We start from the raw sequence: 21,374 nt of genomic DNA on the forward strand, positions 1-21,374 counted from the left end.
AGTATGTTTGCACCAGGTAAGAAAAATCCTGTAGCGGGGGGCAAATGCCATAACTCGAGCAGTGTGAGATAGGCAGCTGAGGGAGGAGAGAGCTGGTCGTTCTCCACAGCACAGTGCCCACTCCCCTTCCCAGGCCATTTCACTTCACTTTCTCCTCCCCCCTGCAGTGGCGGCCGAGCTTCATATCTGCCCTTGTGATTCCACCCTCCCCCCACCCCCCGTTTCCTCCATGGACCTTCACTCCAACCCTGGGCTGACCCACTCACAGGTTACCTTTCTGAAGTACCTGGAGCACTCCTGGGGGAATTCTGCGCCAAAAGAATTAAAATTCTGTGCACAAAAACTTCAAATTCTGCAAATTTTATATTGGTCAAAATAATAGGGATGTGAATCGTTTATAGAACGAATTAAGAAATATGGTACGATATTTCTTAATTCGTTATATATCGGCTAAAACGTGAAATGATCGCTTTTCCCCCAAAATTTTCGTGAAAATCATTTTTCGGGTTAGCGCGCATTTTTCGGGAGTTAGTGCACGCTAACTCCCGATAGCGCACAATAAGCCGAAAAACGATTTTTTACTTAAAAAAAAAAAAAAATACCGATCCGCATTTTCCCGTGGCCACACGAACCTGAAAGCACAAACGATCGGGCCCCCGATGTACATCCCTACAAAATAACACAGTTTAGTTTACAAGACAGTCTTTAAGTAATTACATTTTAAATTAATACAGAAAAAAGTTATTACTAAGAGATGCAGAATTTTAAATATTTTGAGCAGAATTTCCCTAGAAGTTCACTGTAAGAGAGTCCCTTCCACTCACTCTCCCTGCGCCCCTGGCCACTTGGTCCTCTCAGGCCCCAACTCCTCCACCTGCCACTATCTCTCACCTCCATCTCTAGGCTCAACCCCTTCCACTCTATAGCCAGTCCCAGAGTTTGACCCCGTTCTCAGTACTGCCCCTCACACAGGCACCTTCTGTCCTTACCTCTCTCACACAAATGCTCCCTCTCTCTAATACACATACACACACCCTCATACAGGCTCCCTCACTCTCACACATACACCCTCACACAGGCTATCTATGTCTCTCTCTCATGCACCCCTTCACACAGGCTCTGTCTCACACATACACAATCCCTTCACATAGACTAGCACCCTCACATACACACGATCCCTTTTTCATGCACACGAGCTCCCAATCTCTCATACACATACACTCCTTCACAATCTCCTCATATAGGCTCCCTCTCTCTGGCACCCACTCTCAAGTATCTCCCCCCCCCACCCCCCCACTCTCTCACCTCTCATGCTCTCTCTCACACCCTCCTGCTCACACCCCCTGCTCTCTCTCCCTTCCTCCCCTCTCTCAAACCCCCTCCCCTCCCCCAAACCCCCTCCCTTCCCTTCTCCTCTCTCACCCCTCCCCTCCCCCACACCACTTCCCCTCTTCTCTCTCTCATCCCCTCTCCTCTCTCACACCCCCTCCCCTCTCTTCTTTCACACCCCCTCCCCTCCCCTCCCCTCTCTATTTCCTACCCTCCCCCACACCCCCTCCCCTCCCTTCTCCTCTCTCACCCCTTCCCTCCCTTCTCCTCTCTCACCCCTCCCCTCTCCTCTCTCACACCCACTCCCCTCCCCTCTCCTCTCTCCTTCTCCTCACATGCACACACATTCACTCTCACTGGGGCCTTCATCTTCACTGCGAACGGAATACACTCCGTTCGCGGTACTCGGGGTCCTTCATCTTCGTCGTGAATGGCGCTGGGGCCTTCATCTTCGCACGCTACATCTCCGTTCGCAGCATGCCGGCGTCTCCTCTGCCATTTTCTGCGTAGAATTTGGCAATTCTGCACAGGGAGGGAATTCTGCGTAAATTCTGCGCTCCGCAGTAGCGCAGAATTCCCCCAGGACTACTGGAGGAAGCTGCAAGGGTCAGTCTTGCATCTGTTAGAGATAGAAGGCCTGATTTTGAGAGAACACAGCCAGATACTGAGCTGATGCATTCTCTCAAGCGCTATCTCCCATATGACAATGAGAAGGGGATGGGGCCATCTTGAGCTAGCTAAACCATATTGACTTACAGGTTGCTGCCTTCCTTTGACTCAGGGTCTACAGAGAGAGGAAGGAGAGAATGGAGCTCAGTAAGGTTAAATAGGACAGTGGTCTGTGAAACAGTATGAATGGAAAAATGGGTGTCTGTGAGGGAAGAGGGAAGTGGGAAGGGGAAAATGGGGGGGGGGGAAGAGGAATGATGCTAAGAGGTGGAAAGGAAGGAGAGGATGGGAAGAAGGAAATGTATATTCCATTAATCCAGAAATCTTAATGGATTACAAATATACATACACAATCAAGTCATGACACCAAGTAACCTCCATAAATTCATAAATCCAAACACAACACTATCCCCAAGAAGAGTAAAAATACCATCCTCCCAAATTGCCATTCCCCACCATACCCCATCCCACCACCCTCCCAGGATGTACTGGATACCTAAGCCCCTCTCTAGGATTAAAAAAAAATTAGGATACCACATTATCAGTAAAGGCCAGGGTGAAAAGATGGGTTTTTTAAAGTTTCCTAAAACAACAACAAAAATCATATTCTGCTCTTATAAGTTCAGCGAGATCATTCCAGAGCTTAGGGCCTACTGCCCTGAACATATGGCCTGGTGATTTCTCCAAGTTTACACGAGGGAGCCTTCAGTAGATGTAGAGTGTAAGGCATGCACTGGGCAATAGAACAGCAGCTCTGAAAGGTAAGGGGCAGCTAATCCATGAAAAGGTTTAAACACCAAGGACAGAATTTTAAACTGAATCCACCAGGAGATTGGGAGCCAAGATAAGGTAACCCACACTGGGGTACTGTGAGACAGTGGTGGGCCGCCAAATTCTGTATTAGTTGGACCGCCTTAGGTAAGCCAAGAAGGAGGGAATTACAGTAAACTAATGAAGATAATATCAAAGATTGAGTTACTACTCGAAAATCTGCATGTGTAAGAAATGGTTTAATTGAACGTGAAAGGCGAAGTTTAAAAATGAACTCTGAACCAATGTTGAACATAAAGGTGAAGAGAAACTTACTTAACTGGGTCTGATTTTTTTTTGTCAATAGTCAAAACAACAATATTTCCTGTCTTCATTATTGTAACAGTCTGTTAGCGAACCTTTCTGCTAAGTCTGTCTGCAGGATTCAATTAATTCAAAATAGTGTTGCCAGACTTGTCTCTGATTTTGACACTAGAGATCATAATTCCCCTGCTCTTCGTAGCTTACATTCGCTGCCTGTCTTTTGCTGTTTGGAGTTTTAGAATATTCTGTTGGACTTTAAAGTTCTCCATATGGTAGGCTCTGTTTCTGTCTATGCCCTTTTAACTCTTTATTTTCCTGCCAGACAACTAAAGTCTCCTCGGACATGCTTTCCCTCAATGTCAGCTGTTAGGATCGCTCATGTAGCCTATACTAGGCCAGAGTTGTACATGATATTGTATAGTTGAAAAGAATTGTCTAGACAAGCTTATGGTATCTAAAGATTAATAAATGAGGATTGACCATTCTCTGAAACTCTAAATTTGGGATAACATTGTTAAGATTTGGTCTATTATAGATGAATTTTCTCAGGACTCAGATATTCATTATTTTAATTAGCACTGGTGGTGTATGGGATGCTCTCCAATGATATTATTCCTAGCAGGTTTGAAGGGAAAGTCGATAGCTAATATAAAATATACTGTTTAGTTAGCATTTGTGAGTTAATTTAAGATTGGCATGATTTATTTCTTTGTGATTTGTATAATGAATTTTAATATATCACTGTAATTTAGGGCAGTGTTCAAAATGACCCTGTTTTTCACACGTAAGTGGCACTTTAAACATCAAGTAGGGGATTGTATGGGCAACCATACACATGAAACCCCATTTCAAGCATTCCTTTACCCGCACCAGCAAGAAATATTTGGGAGCTGGAATGGGGGCAGGGAATGCATTGCGCACATACTTTTGATTGAGATAAACGGGTGTGACTTTCTGCACATGTACGAGTTAGGGATGTGTGTTCATCTGAAGACTGCGAAATGAAAGAAAAAGCGCTGAAAGTTTGGGTGTTTTAGTTTCCTGTTAGTTCACACTAAGGGGTAGATTTTAAAAGAAGCGCGCACGCGTCTATGTGCGCACACTTCCCGGCGAGCACACATGGACGTGCTGATATTATAACATGTGGGAGCCGGCGCGCGCATGTTATAAAATTGGTGGGCCATGCGCACATGCGCGCCGGATTTTGTAACCCCCACGTGCGTGTGCGGGCGGCACACAAAGGGGGGGAGGGTAAACCAGCAGATTTCACGTGGCGACACATCCCGGCCTTCCCCAATTCCCTCCCAGTCCACTCCAATTAAGGGAGGGAACTTCCCTACCCCATACCCTAACTTCCCTTCCCCTTCCCCTCTCCTCCCCAGCCCCTAAATCCTACCTTTGTCTTCCAACTTTAGCTCATTGTTTATTACAGGATCCCGCCATTAAAGTTATTACATGTGGTAAGCGGGAGGAAAAACTGGCATTGTTTGCTGATGACCTTTTAGTGGCGTTGGAAGACCCCCCCCTAAACTCATTATCATGGTTGATGCTTTTGTTGCATTCGGGTCTGAAAATCAACATTGATAAATCCTCAGGGGCAGATTTTCAAAGCCCTACGCGCGTAAATCCAGGAGGATTTACGTGCGTAGTGGGGTTACGCGCGCTGGGCCTGTTTTCAAAAGGCCACGCAGTGCACGTAAAGCCCCGGATTGCGTGTAAGACCCAGGGTTTGAAAAAACGGGTGATCCTGGGGCGGGGAGGGGGCGGGGCCAGAGGCCTCTGCAAGGCCTCGGAGGGAACAGGGAAAGCCAGCTGGTCTCCCCGAGGGCTCGGCGCGTGCAAGGTGCACTAATGTGCACCCCCTTGCTCATGCCAACCCCAGATTTTATAACATGCGCGTGGCTGCGCATGCATGTTATAAAATCGAACGTACATATGTGCGCACCGGGTTGCACGCACAAATGTATGCCGCGCGTGTAGGTTTTAAAATCTGCCCCTTTATGTATTGCAAACGCTGCCAATATGGCTCCTGAAAAAGGATGTCATGTTGCGGAATAATTTAATTTCTCAATTTATTTGGAATATGAAGTGGCCGCGCATGAAACCGGTGAGTTTACAGCTTGGACTTCGAGATGGTGGCCTCAAATTGCCAAACTTATGAGTTTATAATGTGGCTTGCCTTCTCCCGGTGATTTGGGACTGGTTCAGGGAGCGGAACACCGTCACGGATAATTTGTAGGATAGGGGATTATTGAAAACGTTAGGGGTGTCCTTTCTCTTACATGGGGGAAGAAGAGTATTATCCTATAGGTTAAGGCTTAATCTGTTGCTTTCATCTGTTCTCCGAGTATGGAAATGAGTGAGGGCTAAATCCGGGCTCTCTCCTACAGTCTCGAATTTTTTGCCACGTTGAGGGAATGGCAACTTTCTGTCGGGATTGGATCAAATTATTTTCCATAAATAGGCAGCTGGTTTTAAAAATATTGGTCAACTGTTAATGGAGTCTCAACAGAGGGTGTTAACCTTTCAAACTTTAAAAGACAACTATGGCTTGGCGAATAAAGATTTTTATGCCTATTTGCAAGTGCGCCACTATGTTGCATCTTTGTTGCTTGGCAATCAGGAGATTTTCAAGGCAGGGAAATTTGAAGGGACAGTTATTAAATGAACATCTCAATCTCGGTTCATTTCCAAATTATATAGGAGTTTAATGGATTAATGGACGGTTGAGTCCCTTTTATGTCATGGTGCGGTGGCCCAGGGATTTGGGATCGGCATTGGAAGAGGATGATATCAGATTTTCTCTGGCTGGGCTGGGACAACTAGTCAAAAGTGCCAATCTTCATGAGACGCAATTTAAGGTGGTCCTCAGACTTTACTTTTCCCCGTCCCGTGCATTTAAGGCGGGTATCGCTCAGAACCCTGCCTGTTTGAAATGTGGAGGGGTAGAGGGCACATTTCTTCATTGCTTTTGGTCTTGTGTGAACATTAAAGCTTTTGGGTTTCTGTGTTTCAACATATCTCTACATGGGCTGGGAGGGATGTGCCTTTCGATGCAGCTCTAGTGTTTTTGGATGTCTGTCATGATTACGAGATTGCTGATAAATATTTGTTATTGAACATCTGTAAAACGTTGTATAATTAAAAAATGCCTCCTGCTACGGTGGATTCATAAGGATGCCCCTACTTTGGAGCAATGGCATCTACAGATGCATGGATTATTACTTATGGAAAAATTGTCTGTCACTAAGAAAAACTGTAGGAAGCAAAAAGTCTTCCTTCAGGTTTGGAAGCCATGTCTGGATTCCTTGTCCTGCAGGATTTATAGTCTAATTGTTAATGCTCTTTTGGTAACATAAAGTGTAGGCTGATTTTGGGATTGTTAGGGGGAGGTTGGGAAAGGGCTCTTTCTAAGAAGACATGCTTTTTCTAGAATGTGTGTAGATAACTGCTCTTCTACACTATATTTTGTGCATGCCTATTTGGGATTGCTGTTCAGCATCTGTTTTGTAATACTGTCTTCTGAAAGCAATAAATTGATTAAAAAAAAAATGAAAACGAGCAAAGTATGACATGAAAAAAAAATCCCATTGCATACCCCCTAGTGTGTATATGTACATACAAGGGCAACCCACAAATTGTCAAAGAAGACGTATGCACAGGCTTTAGCTGCATGCAAGCTAGTATAACATTACCATCTTTTTATATAATGTGTTTTTTGTTCTTGGCAGTAGCATGTAGAGATATTTTTATATTTGGCATTTCATAAATAAACTAAAATTTACATCCTCTGATTCTCCAAGATATGCAGATTTATCTCATTTATATTCATTGTGATTATCCTGAAAACCTGACCAGCCATGGGGTCCTCAGGATAGGTTTGGGAAGCCCTGTAAAGGGTTTGTAAGCCCAGTATCACCAGAAGTAGGCAACCTCCAGTCCCTATGAACACCAATCCACTTGGGTGCTCAGGATAACCTAATGAATATGCATAAGATAGAGTGGAAGAGTAACCTAGAGGTTAGAGAAGTAGGCTGCAAACCACTCTGAAAGGCTGAAAAGTGGAACCTAATTCAAATTAAATAAAAAAAAATTAGGTCTTGCATATTATTAAAGTAGTAGGTATGCAGATCTGTTTCATGCATATTCCTTAGGGATGTGCTGAGCAGCTTGGTGTCCTTGAGGACTGGAGGTTGCCTATCTTTGTGTATCATTTTGGTAGCCCTTGCCTGAACTGCTTCTGTTCTTTCAATGTCCTTACAGATATATTTTCCGACAGTAATTTATGTCAGTTCTCCATTTTTTCTAACTACCTGTACTTGGTTATTCAGAGCTCCTGCTTTCAATGAAATATGTTCAATTTTCTGTAACAATCTATTTAGAACCATACAAATATTATCCGTATCTAATGAAATGCCTTTAGTAGGCAATTGTGTTGAAGACACCATTGTAACAGATTGCTTTTTCTCTGCTACATTTACATTTAAATATTTTTCATGAGCTTTTGAATTCAGACCATGAGAAGACTCTGAGAATAATGGGATCTAGACAGGTCTCCCAGTGGTGCTGAGGATTTTCATTGCTAAGGTTTAATGAGGTAATAATCCATAAGCCTCATACTGGAATGTTTTTATCACTTTGAAGACTTAGTATTCCATTCATGTTTCCTTTTTATGATATGTACAAAAGATTCGTACAGTGCGGGCGCTGTGATGGGTAGAGTGTAAAGCAAAGGGCTTTTCAGTTGCTGCTCCCGTACTGTCAGTTTCTTTACCTTAATAGCTTCAATATGGAAGTCTATTACCTTTCATTTCTAAATAGAGTTGAAGATATGGCTGTTCCCAAATTTATGATCAGGGTGCCATGGAGTGGGCAGCTTGATCATTTTCATGCTCTCTTTTGAGTGTGGCTTAATTGATGTTAATGGGACCTGGGGTTTTACGTTTTGGTGATTTTTTTTTAGTCCTTCATTTTCTTTGGTGGTTGATGTATTTGGTTAATTTGATTATTGAGCAAGGTGTGTTAGTTCTGTATTTATTGTCATAGTTTTATATACTTTGTTTTTAACTTGTGCACCACTTTGGACAGCCCTTTTGTTGAGACAGGAAAGCAGTATAATAATATTTAAAAAATATAAAATGTAAATAATTCCATAATTCACAAACATTTTGTAAACTTCTGATAAATTAACCTAAACCAAATAAAAACACAAATTTAAAAAGAAGAAAACAAATAATAAAAAACACCCTTTGAAATCGGTCTCTAACTGCACAGAAATGCCTGACAATTAAGTTCAACTGTCTCAGTATCTAACGATACTAATTCTCATTATATTAATAAGATACAGTCTGGAATAGTCCTACAGACTCAAACAACTTCCATCTCCATCATCATATTACATTGTAGTGTTTAATCAATTCCAATCCAATCTTAATCCACTATTGGAAATACCCAAACAGGATTTCCTAATACATCTGTCAATCTGGCTCATGTTTTCTTTTCCTTGTATTCAGAAAATGGAAACAAAAGCAGTTCCAAAATAAATCCTGACCTCACTGTGGCCTTCTGTGAATGTACTCTCAAACCTCTATCACACTTCAACTACCAACAAATTCTAGCTCTGCAAGACTGAAGACCACAGAAGATCGTAGAATCTACATGAAAACAATGTTGTCTTTTTATTTGTACAGTTAACCAAACTCTCCATTTCTTATCGTTCAGTCAGATGAATCCAGAAAAAGTGGATTATGCACCTCTACCAGCAGATGGAGAAGGAGCAACTGACGTCACAGTATATATAACCCTGCAGCGACATCAACCTGCCAGTATTCTCCCTCTCCAGCAGATGGTGGACGTGTATCTCCCTACTGGAGATTGCTTCATTTTGAGAAAGGAGAATTAAGGAAAATAAATATACCCCACTCTCCTGTGGTGATACCAAATGGTCCCTCCCACAGTTGAGAATTCCTGAGATGATTTCCGTGGTCCCTTGGTCTGGTAGCTAGCTTTCAGCTGGCATGGACTTTGCTGCTTAAGCAGCTGAAAGGCAGCAGGTGCAGGAAGCTGAGCACAGTGGTGATGGCCTCTCCCCCTACAACCAGAGACAATCTCTGTACTCAGCCAGGTAAGGCTGAGCTACAGTAAGTTTAAAAATATATATATAATTTACAGAGACTTAGAAGAAGGCTTTTGTTGCATAGGGCTTCCTTCTTTCTCCCAGTCTCTGTGCTTGTCACGCCATTCTGATGTTCATCCTGCTCCATGGGAGGTCGAGAGACATGGACAGCCTGGTAGGTTGAGCAGCCTCTTTAGGCTAGGCCCCTCTCTGAGGCTTTTTCACTACACACTGGGTGGTAATAAGCAATGGCACTTCAGGCTGCCCTCTACAGGATAGTCAGGTCGGCATGTGCATCTAGCTGTGCGTCCAGGTTGCACACCCAGTTTTTGGATGCACAATCGGGCCTTATAGTCTGTGCGTCCATGTTCAGTGGCACCGTAGTGCCCACATGCTTGCCTGTGCACACAAGTTGTACTGTGCACTTAAGTTTATTGGGGCACTTATCTTGGGATGCCTAAGTCTTGGATGCCTAGTTAGGTGCCTAGGTGTGGGTCGCCTAAGTGTTGGACCCCTAATGTTTGGTCACCTAAGTTGGGCATATAAAAAAATAAAAAAATAAATAAATATATATATATATATATATATATAACAGCTAGACGCATACCTCCGGCCACCGCTCAGTACACTGTCAGCCATAATAGCGCCTATACGTAAGAATCCTAAGCATCTTTCTCTTTGTACTGCCTGTCATATTAGGGTATCTCAGACAGGAGTGCCGGCTAACTTGTGCCAACACTGTTTGGAAGCTCAGGGAGAATTATCTTCCTCTGATTTCACTAAACCTGGTTCTTCCCAGCCGGATGTAGGACTGGGTAAAGATGACTCAGGTGGGACACCTGAATTTGGAACTTCCCTAACTGGTTCCTCAGCAGGGGATGGTAGCTCAGTGAGTTTGTCTCAGGTGCCTCCTGGTTTGGATACTTTAACTTTTTCAGAGGTAGAATTTTTACAGGGGTTGTAATCTTTTCTTAAGGCGCAATCTTCAACCCTGTCCAATGCTCTCAGAGCAGAGGCACAGGTACAAACCTTGCCTGGACCTTCTTTTAAGAGCTGGAGTACTCATATAGTGGCAGTTGGACTTCCAGATAGAGGTCCCAATGACACAGATGTTGGTGCCGATCCTAACTCTCTTGAGGATGGTGAAATTACTCCAGGATTAGAACCATTTAGAACTATGCTATGGTTCTTTCCCAGACCTTGAAAATGCTCAGGGTTCCTGGGGCAGATTCCGTGTCTGAGCCAAAGAGAAATCCCATTTTAGTTTCCTTGTGTAAAGCCTCTTGTGTTTTCCCCCTGATGAAGGCCATTCAAGAATTGATTGAGCACCCTACAGACTAATTTGAAAGGGCATCAGGTTTTGGAAGACCTGTACCCTCTGGATCCAGTAATAAGAGAGCACGTGCATTTTCCGAAGATAGATGCTCTTGTGTGGGCAGTCTCCAAGCAGTCCCCTTTTCCCGTGGAAGGAGGATCCCAGCCTTGAAGATGCTCATAATAAAAAGATTGACTCTATCCTTAAGTAAGCATTTGAAGCAGTGGCAATGACCTTATAGATCACTTCTTATTGTTCCTTGGTGGCTCACTCTTGTTTGCTTCTCTCCCAGGAGGTTGATGACTCTGGGATAAGCTCCAGGGCAGTTATGGAACCATGCGGACTCTGATTTGGTCCACACTTCAGCCAGAGGGTGGCTTCTATAGTAGCTACCAGGCATCAGTTATGGTTGAGAAATTGGTCGGCCGATGCAACTTCCAAGGCTAACCTCACCAAATTGCCCTTTAATGGCTCACTTTTATTTGGGAACGAGTTGGAAAAACTAGCCAGTAAGTGGGGCAAATCTTCAGTTCCTCATTTGCTGGAGGATAAGAAGCAGATGCAGCACACTCCTTTAACATGAGAGGTCAGGCTAGATGATCCAGGTGTCTTCGACCCTATAGAGGAGTGACCTTTCAGAGGACTCGACCTTTTGGAAGGTCTCAGTCCTTTTGTCCCAGACAACCCAGAAGTGGCACAGCCTCGGGTAGTGGAACCTTCCGAACCTCCAAATGAAGGTTTGCTGACCCATCCCCAGGAACAGGAGATAGGGGATTGCCTCTCTCTCTTTTATCAGAGGTGGATTGAAATCACAATGATTAGTGGGTTCTGGAAGTGAATCAAGAAGGATATGTGATGGAGTTTCACAGTGTTGAATCCATAACAAGTGGGTTATGCACCTCTACCAGCAGATGGAGATGGAGCAAACTGATGTCACAGTATATATAACCCTGCAGTGACATCAACCTGCCAGTATGTTCTTCCAAAGCAACTGTGGACAGACTAGAAAAAATTTGATTAAAAACAGATAATCATTTCAATACTCAGCCAACAGGCAACACTGAACTTAGACAAGAATGTAATAACACTAGTCTGGACTGGAATAACACTTACCAGTAACTGGAATAACACTTACCAGTAACCCTTGTAACACGAAGGAACACAGGAGGATCATTATGCAATTATTCAGCAGCCAAGGGAGGGAAGCTGGATTCATCTGAATGTCATAAAGAAAAGGAAATTATCAGATAAGTAGTAATTTCTCATATCTTGGCGTCCAGTCAGATGAATCCAGAACATGTGGGATGTACCCAACCATGCTGGCATTCATTTGGTCTTCTTTTGACCTTTTTTTATGCATGGAATGCATTTTATCAGAGTTTCCAAAATGGCATTTTTAAACAATGCCCATGCCTCATGCAAATCTTTCAGTTTTATAACTGCTCCTTTCAGTTTTTTCATTATTAATTTCCTCATTCTGTCTTAGTCTTCCTTTTTAAATTATTTTTGCTACTACAGTATTTTTATTTAATATTCTTCCTCCAGTGATTATTTCAAATTTGATAACATTATGACCGCTGTTGCTTAATAGTCCCATCACAGTAACCCCTTGCACTAGGTCATGTGTTCTACTGAGAATTAGATCTAAAGTTGCTGCACCTCTTGTTGGTTCTAGGACCAGCTGTTCCATGAAGCAATCATTCGTAGCATTTAAAAACTTACCCTCTCCAGCATGTACTGGATGAGACATTGACCCAATTAATATTGGGGTAATTAAAATCTTCCAGCATTTCATAGTCTGTTTCTTCAACTTAGCCAGGTGGACAGTAGTATACATCCACTAGTATATGCCTACCCATCACACCTATAATTTCTAGCCATATGTATTCCACAGTGCATTTTGATTTCTGCAGGAGTTTTATCATGCTTCATGCTATGCCATCCTTTACACACAGTTCTACCCCTCCACCTGTTCGCTCTGTTCTGTCACTTTGACAAAATGTATACCCTGGTATCACAGTGTCCCAGTGTTTATGCGCCTTCCACCATGTCTCTGAAATACCTATAATGCCTCTATCCTGGTATGATGCCATATATTCTAACTCTCCAATCTTATTATTCAAGCTTCTGGCATTCACATGCAGATGTTTTAAAATATGTTGTTGTTTGTACCGTTATTTCTATTTTTTCTCCACAGCCTGCTTATTAGATGATACGGGCAGTGTAGATTCTTTCACCACTCTACCTCTTTCTCTCTACTGGAATATTCTAATTTCCCTGTTTTGTGTGTATCCTTGGAAGATACATCACTCTAAATCATGTCCTTCTGAGCAATTGTCTGCTTTCCCCCATGATCTAATTTAAAAGCTGACCTACTCCTTTTTAAATATTAGCACCAGCAGCTGGGTTCCACCCCAATTAAGGCGGAGCCCATCCTGTCCAAATAGGCTCCTCTCCCCCAGATTATTCCCCAGTTCCTAACAAATCTAAAGCCCTTTTCCCTGCGCCATCATCTCATCCACATATCGGAGCTCAGCCTGCCTCTGGAGCCGTGGACATGGAATGGGGAACTCTGGTCACTCAGGAGCGGCCACAGGTTAGGAAACAACCAGGGGTATAAAAAGGAGTCCAAACTTCAGCTGATTGCACACAAACATGCAGTTTATTTACAGGCAAAAGAGAAATACAGCAAAAGGCCACTTACCTCAGCAGTCTTTTGGGTTAACAGAACAGTCAGCTATACATAAGCTGGACTCCTGGCTTCTCCCTGGGGCCTCTGTAGGCTTCCTCCCTGGGCCCAGAATCCCTTGCTGGCTTGGATTATAAGAAGGACTGGGCCAGATAGCTGTGACCAGTCCAGGGGTTCTGAGGGAGTTTCTTATATACTCCCTTACATACCCTCCCCCTCAGCTCAGCCTTACCAGGCTGAGGGCCTACCTGCACTAGGGACACCTCTCTAGACAGGAAATCTGCATTGGTGTTTTCACTCCTAGCCCTGTGTTGAATTTTATAATTGAATGGGTTGCAGGGCCTGGAACCACCTCATCACCCATGCATTGGACTCCTTGTTTCTGTTTATCCATATAAGTGGTTCAAAATCCATCACACTCGTGAACTACCGTCCCAGCAGGTAAGAACATAAGAACATAAGAAAATGCCATACTGGGTCAGACCAAGGGTCCATCAAGCCCAGCATCCTGTTTCCAACAGTGGCCAATCCAGGCCAGAAGAACCTGGCAAGTACCCAAAAACTAAGTCTATTCCATGTAACCATTGCTAATGGCAGTGGCTATTCTCTAAGTGAACTTAATAGCAGGTAATGGACTTCTCCTCCAAGAACTTATCCAATCCTTTTTTAAACACAGCTATACTAACTGCACGAACCACATTCTCTGGCAACAAATTCCAGAGTTTAATTGTGCCTCTAAGGCCCACATAACTGCCTCCTTCTCAATTGTTGAGTAATACCTCTTCCACAGCATCAGCTTCAGGCTAATGTATGCCACGTGGTATTCTTGGCCATCTTTCTCTTGGACTAAGACTGCTCCCTAGCCTGCCTCTGAGACATCAGTTTGCAGTGTGAAGGGTTCTGGAATCTGATAGGGTCTGGAGTGGATGTGAATGTGGTCTCTTTTTCCATCCAGCAGAACCTCTGTTTTTTGAGGATTTAACTTGGTTTGTTAAGGTATAATGGGCTTGAGATCATTTAAAGCAATTGTTGAGGTTTGTGATTGCTAAAGAACATGCTGTACTGGGTCAGATCACGGGTCCATCAAGTCCAGTATCCTGTTTCTAATTCAGGTCACTAGTACTTGGTAAGATCCCAAACAGTAAATAGATCCCATGCTGCTCTCACAGTCTGCTTGGATAATAACAATTAATTGACTTCTCCTCCAGGAACTTGTCCAAACCTTTTTTTAAACTCAGTTTGCTAACTGCCTTAACCACATCCTCCAGTAATGAATTTCAGAGCTTACTTGTGCGTTGAATGAAAAATAATTTTCCCTGATTTGTTTTGAATGTGCTGTTTACTAACTTCATGGAGTGCCCCTTAGTCTTTGTTCTTTTTGAAAGATTAAATAAATGATTTACATTTACTCATTCTATTCCACTCATGAGTTTATAAACCTCTATCATATCCCTTCCTCAGCCGTCAGTTCTCCAAGCTGTACAGACCCAATGTCTTTAGCCTGTCCTTGTAGGGAAGCCAGTCCATCCCTTTTATCATTTTGATCGCCCTTCTGTGTACTTTTCCAATTCAAATCTTTATTGTTTTTGAGATGTGACAGCTAGAACTGCACACAGTACTCTAGATGCGGCCTCTCCATGGAACAATACAGAGGCATTATGACATTTGCTGTTTTATTCTCCATCTTTTTCTTAATAATTCCTAACATTGTTTGCTTTTTTGACTGTCACCACAAACTAATTTCAAAGTATTGTCCACTGTGATGCCCAGGTCTTTTCCTGGGTGGTAACTTCTTATATGGAACTAAATATTGTATAACTACAGTATGGGTTACTTTTCCCCATGTGCATCACTTTGCACTTGCCCACATTAGATTTCATCTGCAATTTAAATGCCCAGTATTCCAGCCTTGAAGAATCCTTCTGCAATTTTTCACAATATGCTTGTGATTTAACAACTCAGGAATATTTTTGTATCATCTAAAAATTTGATCACTTCACTCCATTGTTCCCCTTTCCAGATCATTTACAGATATATTAAAAGGCACTCGTACTAGTACAGATCCCAGAGGCACTCCACTATTTACCCTTCTCCAGTGAGAAAGCTGACCATTAGTCCTACCCTCTGCTTCTTATTTTTTAACCAGTTTGCAATCCAGAATAGGGCATTGCCTCCAATCCTGTGTCTTTTTAATTTTCTCAGGAGTCTCTCATGGGGCACTTTGTCATACACATTCTGAAAATCCAAATACATCAAAGCCACCAGATCACTATTATATACATAACCCCTTCAAACAATATAGCAGATTTGTGAGGTAAGATTTCCCTTGTGTAAAACCGTGCTGGCTATGTCCCATTAAACCATGTCTTTCTATATCCTCTGTGATTTTGTTCTTCAGTATAATTTCCACAATTTTATCTGGAACTGAAGTCAGACTCACCAATTTATAGTTTCCTGGAGCCCTTTTTAAAGATGCAGCTTATATTCACCACCCTCCAGTCTTCAGGCATGATGGATGATCCCAAAGATATATTAAAAATTAATAGTAATGGATCCAAGATTTCATTTTTTAGTTCTTTCAGAATTCTGGGGTGTATACCATCTGGTCTGGTAGATTTGCTACTCTTTATTTTGTCAATCCAACTTACTACATCTTCCAGCTTCAGAGGAATTTGTATACATTCTTTTGAATCATCATCATTGAAAAGTTTTCATCACAGGTATCTTTCCAACATTGTCTTCAGTAAATTCCAAAGCAAAGAATGAATTCATTCTTTCCATGATGGCCTTATCTTCCCTAAGTGCCCCTTTAACTCTTCAATCATCTATCAGTCCAGCTGACTCCCTCACAGGCTTTCTACTTCAGATATATTTTACAAGTTTTATTATAAGTTGTTGCCTTTAAGGGCAGCTTCTGTGCCCTCTAGGGTCAGATCCAAGGAGGCACAATAGCTGAATGTCATCAGCATAGGCATGGTAAGGAATTTGTAGGTCTCTGATTAGTTTGACAACTGGGGCCAAGTAAATGATGAATAGAGTTAGGTATAGAATGAAACCTTATGGCACACCACATAGAAGGGGGTGAGGGTGAGAGCATGCCTGTCCAGGGAATATGCTTTGGGTGCTATTGAAGAGGAAAGATTTAAACCACACAAGTGCTGAGCCTAAGAGACTAAGGTCCATTAGATGGATGATGAGGCGCTCATGGTCAGTGGCATCAAGTGCTGCTGAGAGTCCAGCAGTACCAGAAGAGTCTGTTGACCATGGTCTAGGCATAATTGCATAGTTGGCTATTTTGCCTGTTAGTCATCATTTAGTCATTCCCATTGCATGGAAGCGAGTCTAACATAGTGGTTCTGGTTTTTCATATCTGTATCTTTTAGTCACCGATCCTCGGGCTGGGTCAGTGTGCAACAGAATCAGAAACCACTTAGGCCTAGTTAGGCAACATTGTGAAAAGAGGTCATTAGCTGCAACTGACAGTAGTAAACAAAGGAGACACCAACTAAATCTAACAACAAAGAGATGTGGCAGTCCTAATGTATTCATATTGATTTTCAGTCAAAAAGAGTCATGTCTCACCATAGCATTTGTGTAGGACAGCCAAAACTGCGTGCATAGCTTGGCATAGCTAGCGCCTACTTGTTACCCTTGGCTATGCCTTAGAGCCTTCGCATGTTGGCAAGATAATCGCATAGGTATGTTAGAACTCTAGCAGGGCCTATGACATGGAACCAAACGCTCTATAAGTAAAATACATCACAAGTTGCTCAGCTGCTTAAAGGCACAGTCTGAAACTACAAGTTGACAGCTACAATCATCAATCACAGATTCAACATGTTACAGCCAGATTCCCTAGCTGACATCCATGTGCATCTGAAGATATCACATATACATAGGATTCATAGTCTTACATGGGCATGCAAACATACAGGTTTCAGCACTGCCTCATCAGTTTCTGAGGCAGTGCCCACATCTGAGTGCTCACAGAGCAGGCCTTCACTTAGAGCCTTTTTGGAATCACATGTCCAATATCGTGGCAATCTCAAATTCTCATAGGTCATTGCAAACTAGCATATTACATAGGGGTTGCACACAACCATACAGAGCTGGGCCTTGCTATACCTACTGTGTGTAAGCAAACAGGCAATTCTCATATACTGATGGTGATGTTCTTGGCCCTTGGTCTTTCATGATGGTTATATTAGCTGTAAAGGGAGGTTATTGAAAGATGCTGGTCTGACTATCAGAAGGTTGAACTGGGAATATGATGGCGTCATGCCTTCACATAGTAATGTAATAGGTGATAGTACTTTTGGTGACATCATTATTTATAATGTCGTAGAAGCAAGTGTTGAAATCATGCACTCCAATAAGGGATAGTAACAACACTGAGATCAGATTTTGCTAATAGATATCTACATATTCCCTGGACCGTTGCTATTACTAGCAATGGTAACATGAAATAGACTTACCTTTTGGGTACTTGCCAGGTTCTTATGGCCTGGATTGGCCACTGTTGGAAACAAGATGCTGGGCATGATGGACCCTTGGTCTGACCCAGTATGGCATGTTCTTATGTTCTTACAGATTAACAACCAAAGGTAGTGCAGAAATGGTAGGGAGTAAGAGGAAGTCTGCCTGCTCTAAAGCAATAGCAGGCCTCATCACTTTCTGTTCTTAGGCAGTGGGGACTCTCTATCTTCCATACCTCCAGGACTTCTCATCCATTCCCGCAAACATATCCGGTCCACTCGTTCAATGAGCTGCTCCTCCATCGGCGTCAGGATGTAACTACAGCAAGGGTTATTTTTCCCTATATGCAACACCTTGCACTTGTCCACATTAAATTTCATCTGCCATTTGGATGCCCAATCTTCCAGTCTTGCAAGGTCCTCCTGCAATTTATCACAATCTGCTTGTGATTTAACTACTCTGAATAATTTTGTATCATCCACAAATTTGATAACCTCACTCGTCGTATTCCTTTCCAGATCATTTATAAATATATTGAAAAGTACTGGTCCAAGTACAGATCCCTGTGGCAGTCCACTGTTTACCCTTTTCCACTGAGAAAATTGACCATTTAATCCTATACTCTTTATTTCCTGTCTTTTAACCAGTTTGTAATCCATGAAACTTCTCTCTATATGTGGATGATCTGCAATGCTAAATCCCACTGACAAATTCATTTGAAAAAACAGCATCAATGATCTCCACATATATGATTACAATAAAAGAAAAAACTGGCGCAACTGAAACTCCTGATGAACTCCCAAAAAACAGAAATAATTTGGTTGAGCCGAAACTCATCTAATTCCATATCTCCAGGAATAGATATCGGAAATTGCCAAATAATCCCTGCAACTCAAATGAGAGATGTAGGAGTCCAAATTGACAAAAAGTTAACAATGAAAGCCCACATTAATAAACTGATTAATCAGACTTCTATAAGCTACGGATCACGAGTCGACTAAAACCTTTACTAAGCCCAACAGAGGTCAGAAAAGTATTACAAACTCTAATATTCCCAAACCTTGATTACCGTAATCCTTTACTTCTAGGTCTTCTGGCAAGTCACTTAAAACCACTACAACAACTGCAGAACGCCGCAGCCAAACTACTGACTAGAGCAAGGAAATGTGACCACATCACCCCTGCACTGATGGCATTACACTGGCTACCTATTCAATCAAGAATATATTACAAAGTTCTAACGATAATTTACAATAATATTAACCCTAACAATAATGGTCTGATGGGAATATCATTTAAACCACACAATCCCCCCACGAAATCTAAGATCACAAAACAAAGGCCTCCTAGAAATACCCATCTAACGCAAACTAGAGACAGAGTTATATCAAATGCTGGCCCAAATCTATGGAACTCCATGCCAGAGGAACCTTGAACAATGTCAGACAAAAAAGAAATTTAAAAGTGACTTGGAAACTTGGCTATTCAAAAATGCCTACAGCTCGACGTAAACCACCAGTTCACCATGACCCAGTTAACCAAAACATGATCTAAGCAAGACCCTTCCCTCTCAACCCCATATACCCCAGTTCTGTTTCATTCTGTATGTCTGCCAACGTAATACATCCTATAACTGTGAATGTTGTCCGGTTTTCATTCTCGTAACACATAGAATAATTATGAATGTTTAACCTGTAAACCATTGTGATCTAGTGATTCTCACATGGAACGAAGGTATGTAAAACATTGAGATAATGGAAGCACTTTGGACCACAATGCTTTCAGCATTTTTCTGTGATCTGCATAGGGGTGGTGTGTTGAGATACAGCCCGGATCGTCTTCAGACACAAGAAATGCTCAGTATTATTTTGGCAGCAATTCCGTCTCATTCTGGTTTTAATTTTTTTTTTTTCCCCTCAGGTGTGTATACTTTTTTATCAAGCACCTTGGAGACCCTGGAAGAAACCGAGCATATTCATATTATTCTGGATAAAATCATAGATACATTGATTCATCTGATGGCCAAATCAGGTCTCTCTTTGCAGCAACAGCAGAAACGTCTTGCTCAGCTGCTCCTTATCCTCTCTCACATTAGGCACATGAGGTGAGCAAAAATCTTTTAACTGTTGTTTTGCTATTAGAAAAGTATTTATTTATGTATTTATTCATTCATTCATTCATTCATTTTTATATACCGTCATTCGGTTCAGCCATCATAACGGTAATGTCTGATTGTTTTCAGTGGTACCACTAGCACCTGCAAATATATAATAGATAGTCTTCATATTTTCCCTTCAACCTCCTGAGTCATGAGCCCGGCTAGACTTCTAAATCCATGATGTTCATCGTAAAGTAGTGGCAATGTATTAAACGAAAGTCATCACAGAATGTTATGACTGAGTGGCAATGATGCGACCCGGGTCATTGGCACCGTGAGTCACCGTTCCCTGTGATAAAATGTTTTCATGGTTTAGACAGATTCAGAGTCTAATTAACCAAGACCTTTCTCCCATTCTGTGACTATGAGGAAAAAGCGTAGAAAATCAGGCCCTTAGTACTTTATAGTTATCTCTTTGTTTCTTATTAATGCAAAGTCCACGTGCAGTACCTGTTTATTTTGATTATTCTCATTTGCATTTTCATTCACAGCAATAAAGGCATGGAGCACCTGTATAGTATGAAATGCAAGAATGTAGTCCCTTTGTATGATTTACTGCTGGAGATGCTGGATGCCCACCGAATGCACACACCGAAAGAGACGCAAACTGCACAGGCAGAAGACAGCCGGAGCCCGCTAACTAGCACATCTGCCACATCACCTTGCATGCAGTCTTTTTATGTAAATAGAGAAGATGCGAGCTTGCCAACCACAGTATGAGTGTTTGTATTTAGACCTTACTTGGATCATGAGAATCTCAGCAGCATACTACCTATATATAGTACATACATCACTTTATTTGAATTACATCACTTGTATAAAAACACTCCAGCACACATCAATCACCACTGATTTTTACTACATGAGCTCTTTCATTGCTTGCTATGGTTCAGAGTGGGAGAGCAGCCATTGATTTGGACATTCCTGGAGCATTCAGAGGTTACCATGCAATTGAAATATCTCCCGTTACCCATTGCTACAGTGGCATAGGGCTTTTTCTGATTGGCTTGGCCACTAGTTTTGAAGAAGCTTGACCAATGTTTTTCACTGAGTCAGGGTTAAAATAACAAGTTTGGTTGATTCCTGGAGGAGCAGCTGTCAGTGGAGAAAGCCAAACTGAGCAACTCCTTATGTACTGGGAGATAATATGCCCCAAAAGCACAAAACAGGAAAACTAGAAAAGTCTTTATTGATCAACAGTACATTCATTGATTGTCCTTATGTTCCTCCCCTTTAAATGTAGGATTTGGTTTTGATTTACATCATATCTAATATATGTGTCTTGGTTGACAATCTGCAGTATATTTAACTATCTGGAGCAGCATCATAGCCCGTTTTCCTTCTTCAGGAATGCAAGGGTCATGTATCCGTTCACATGTACTGTATTTTCTGTGAGAACTCAGTTTATTAGACTAACTCATTATCTGTTCACTGCCCATGTAACTCCAGTTTAAAATACTGCTTTCAACACAGTGAAAAAAATATATGGCTTTCTAATGGCAGAAGATAGGTTTTGTTCTTATTCCCTAATACAGTAGAATCCACATTT

The 21,374-nt window shown here is 42.1% G+C and overlaps 1 protein-coding gene across 1 annotated transcript in view; it reads left to right on the forward strand.

Annotated features, from left to right (window-relative positions):
- ESR1 (estrogen receptor 1) overlaps positions 1-21,374 on the forward strand; it is an 829,643-nt gene extending 808,269 nt beyond the window's left edge. The window contains exon 9 of the mRNA XM_029596558.1: positions 20,317-21,374. Within this exon, the coding sequence (XP_029452418.1) occupies positions 20,317-20,545 (229 nt within the window). The 3' untranslated portion in view covers positions 20,546-21,374. The remainder of the gene's footprint in view (positions 1-20,316) is intronic.

This window comes from Rhinatrema bivittatum, chromosome 3 (assembly GCF_901001135.1).
Source record: "Rhinatrema bivittatum chromosome 3, aRhiBiv1.1, whole genome shotgun sequence".
Lineage (NCBI taxonomy): Eukaryota > Metazoa > Chordata > Amphibia > Gymnophiona > Rhinatrematidae > Rhinatrema > Rhinatrema bivittatum.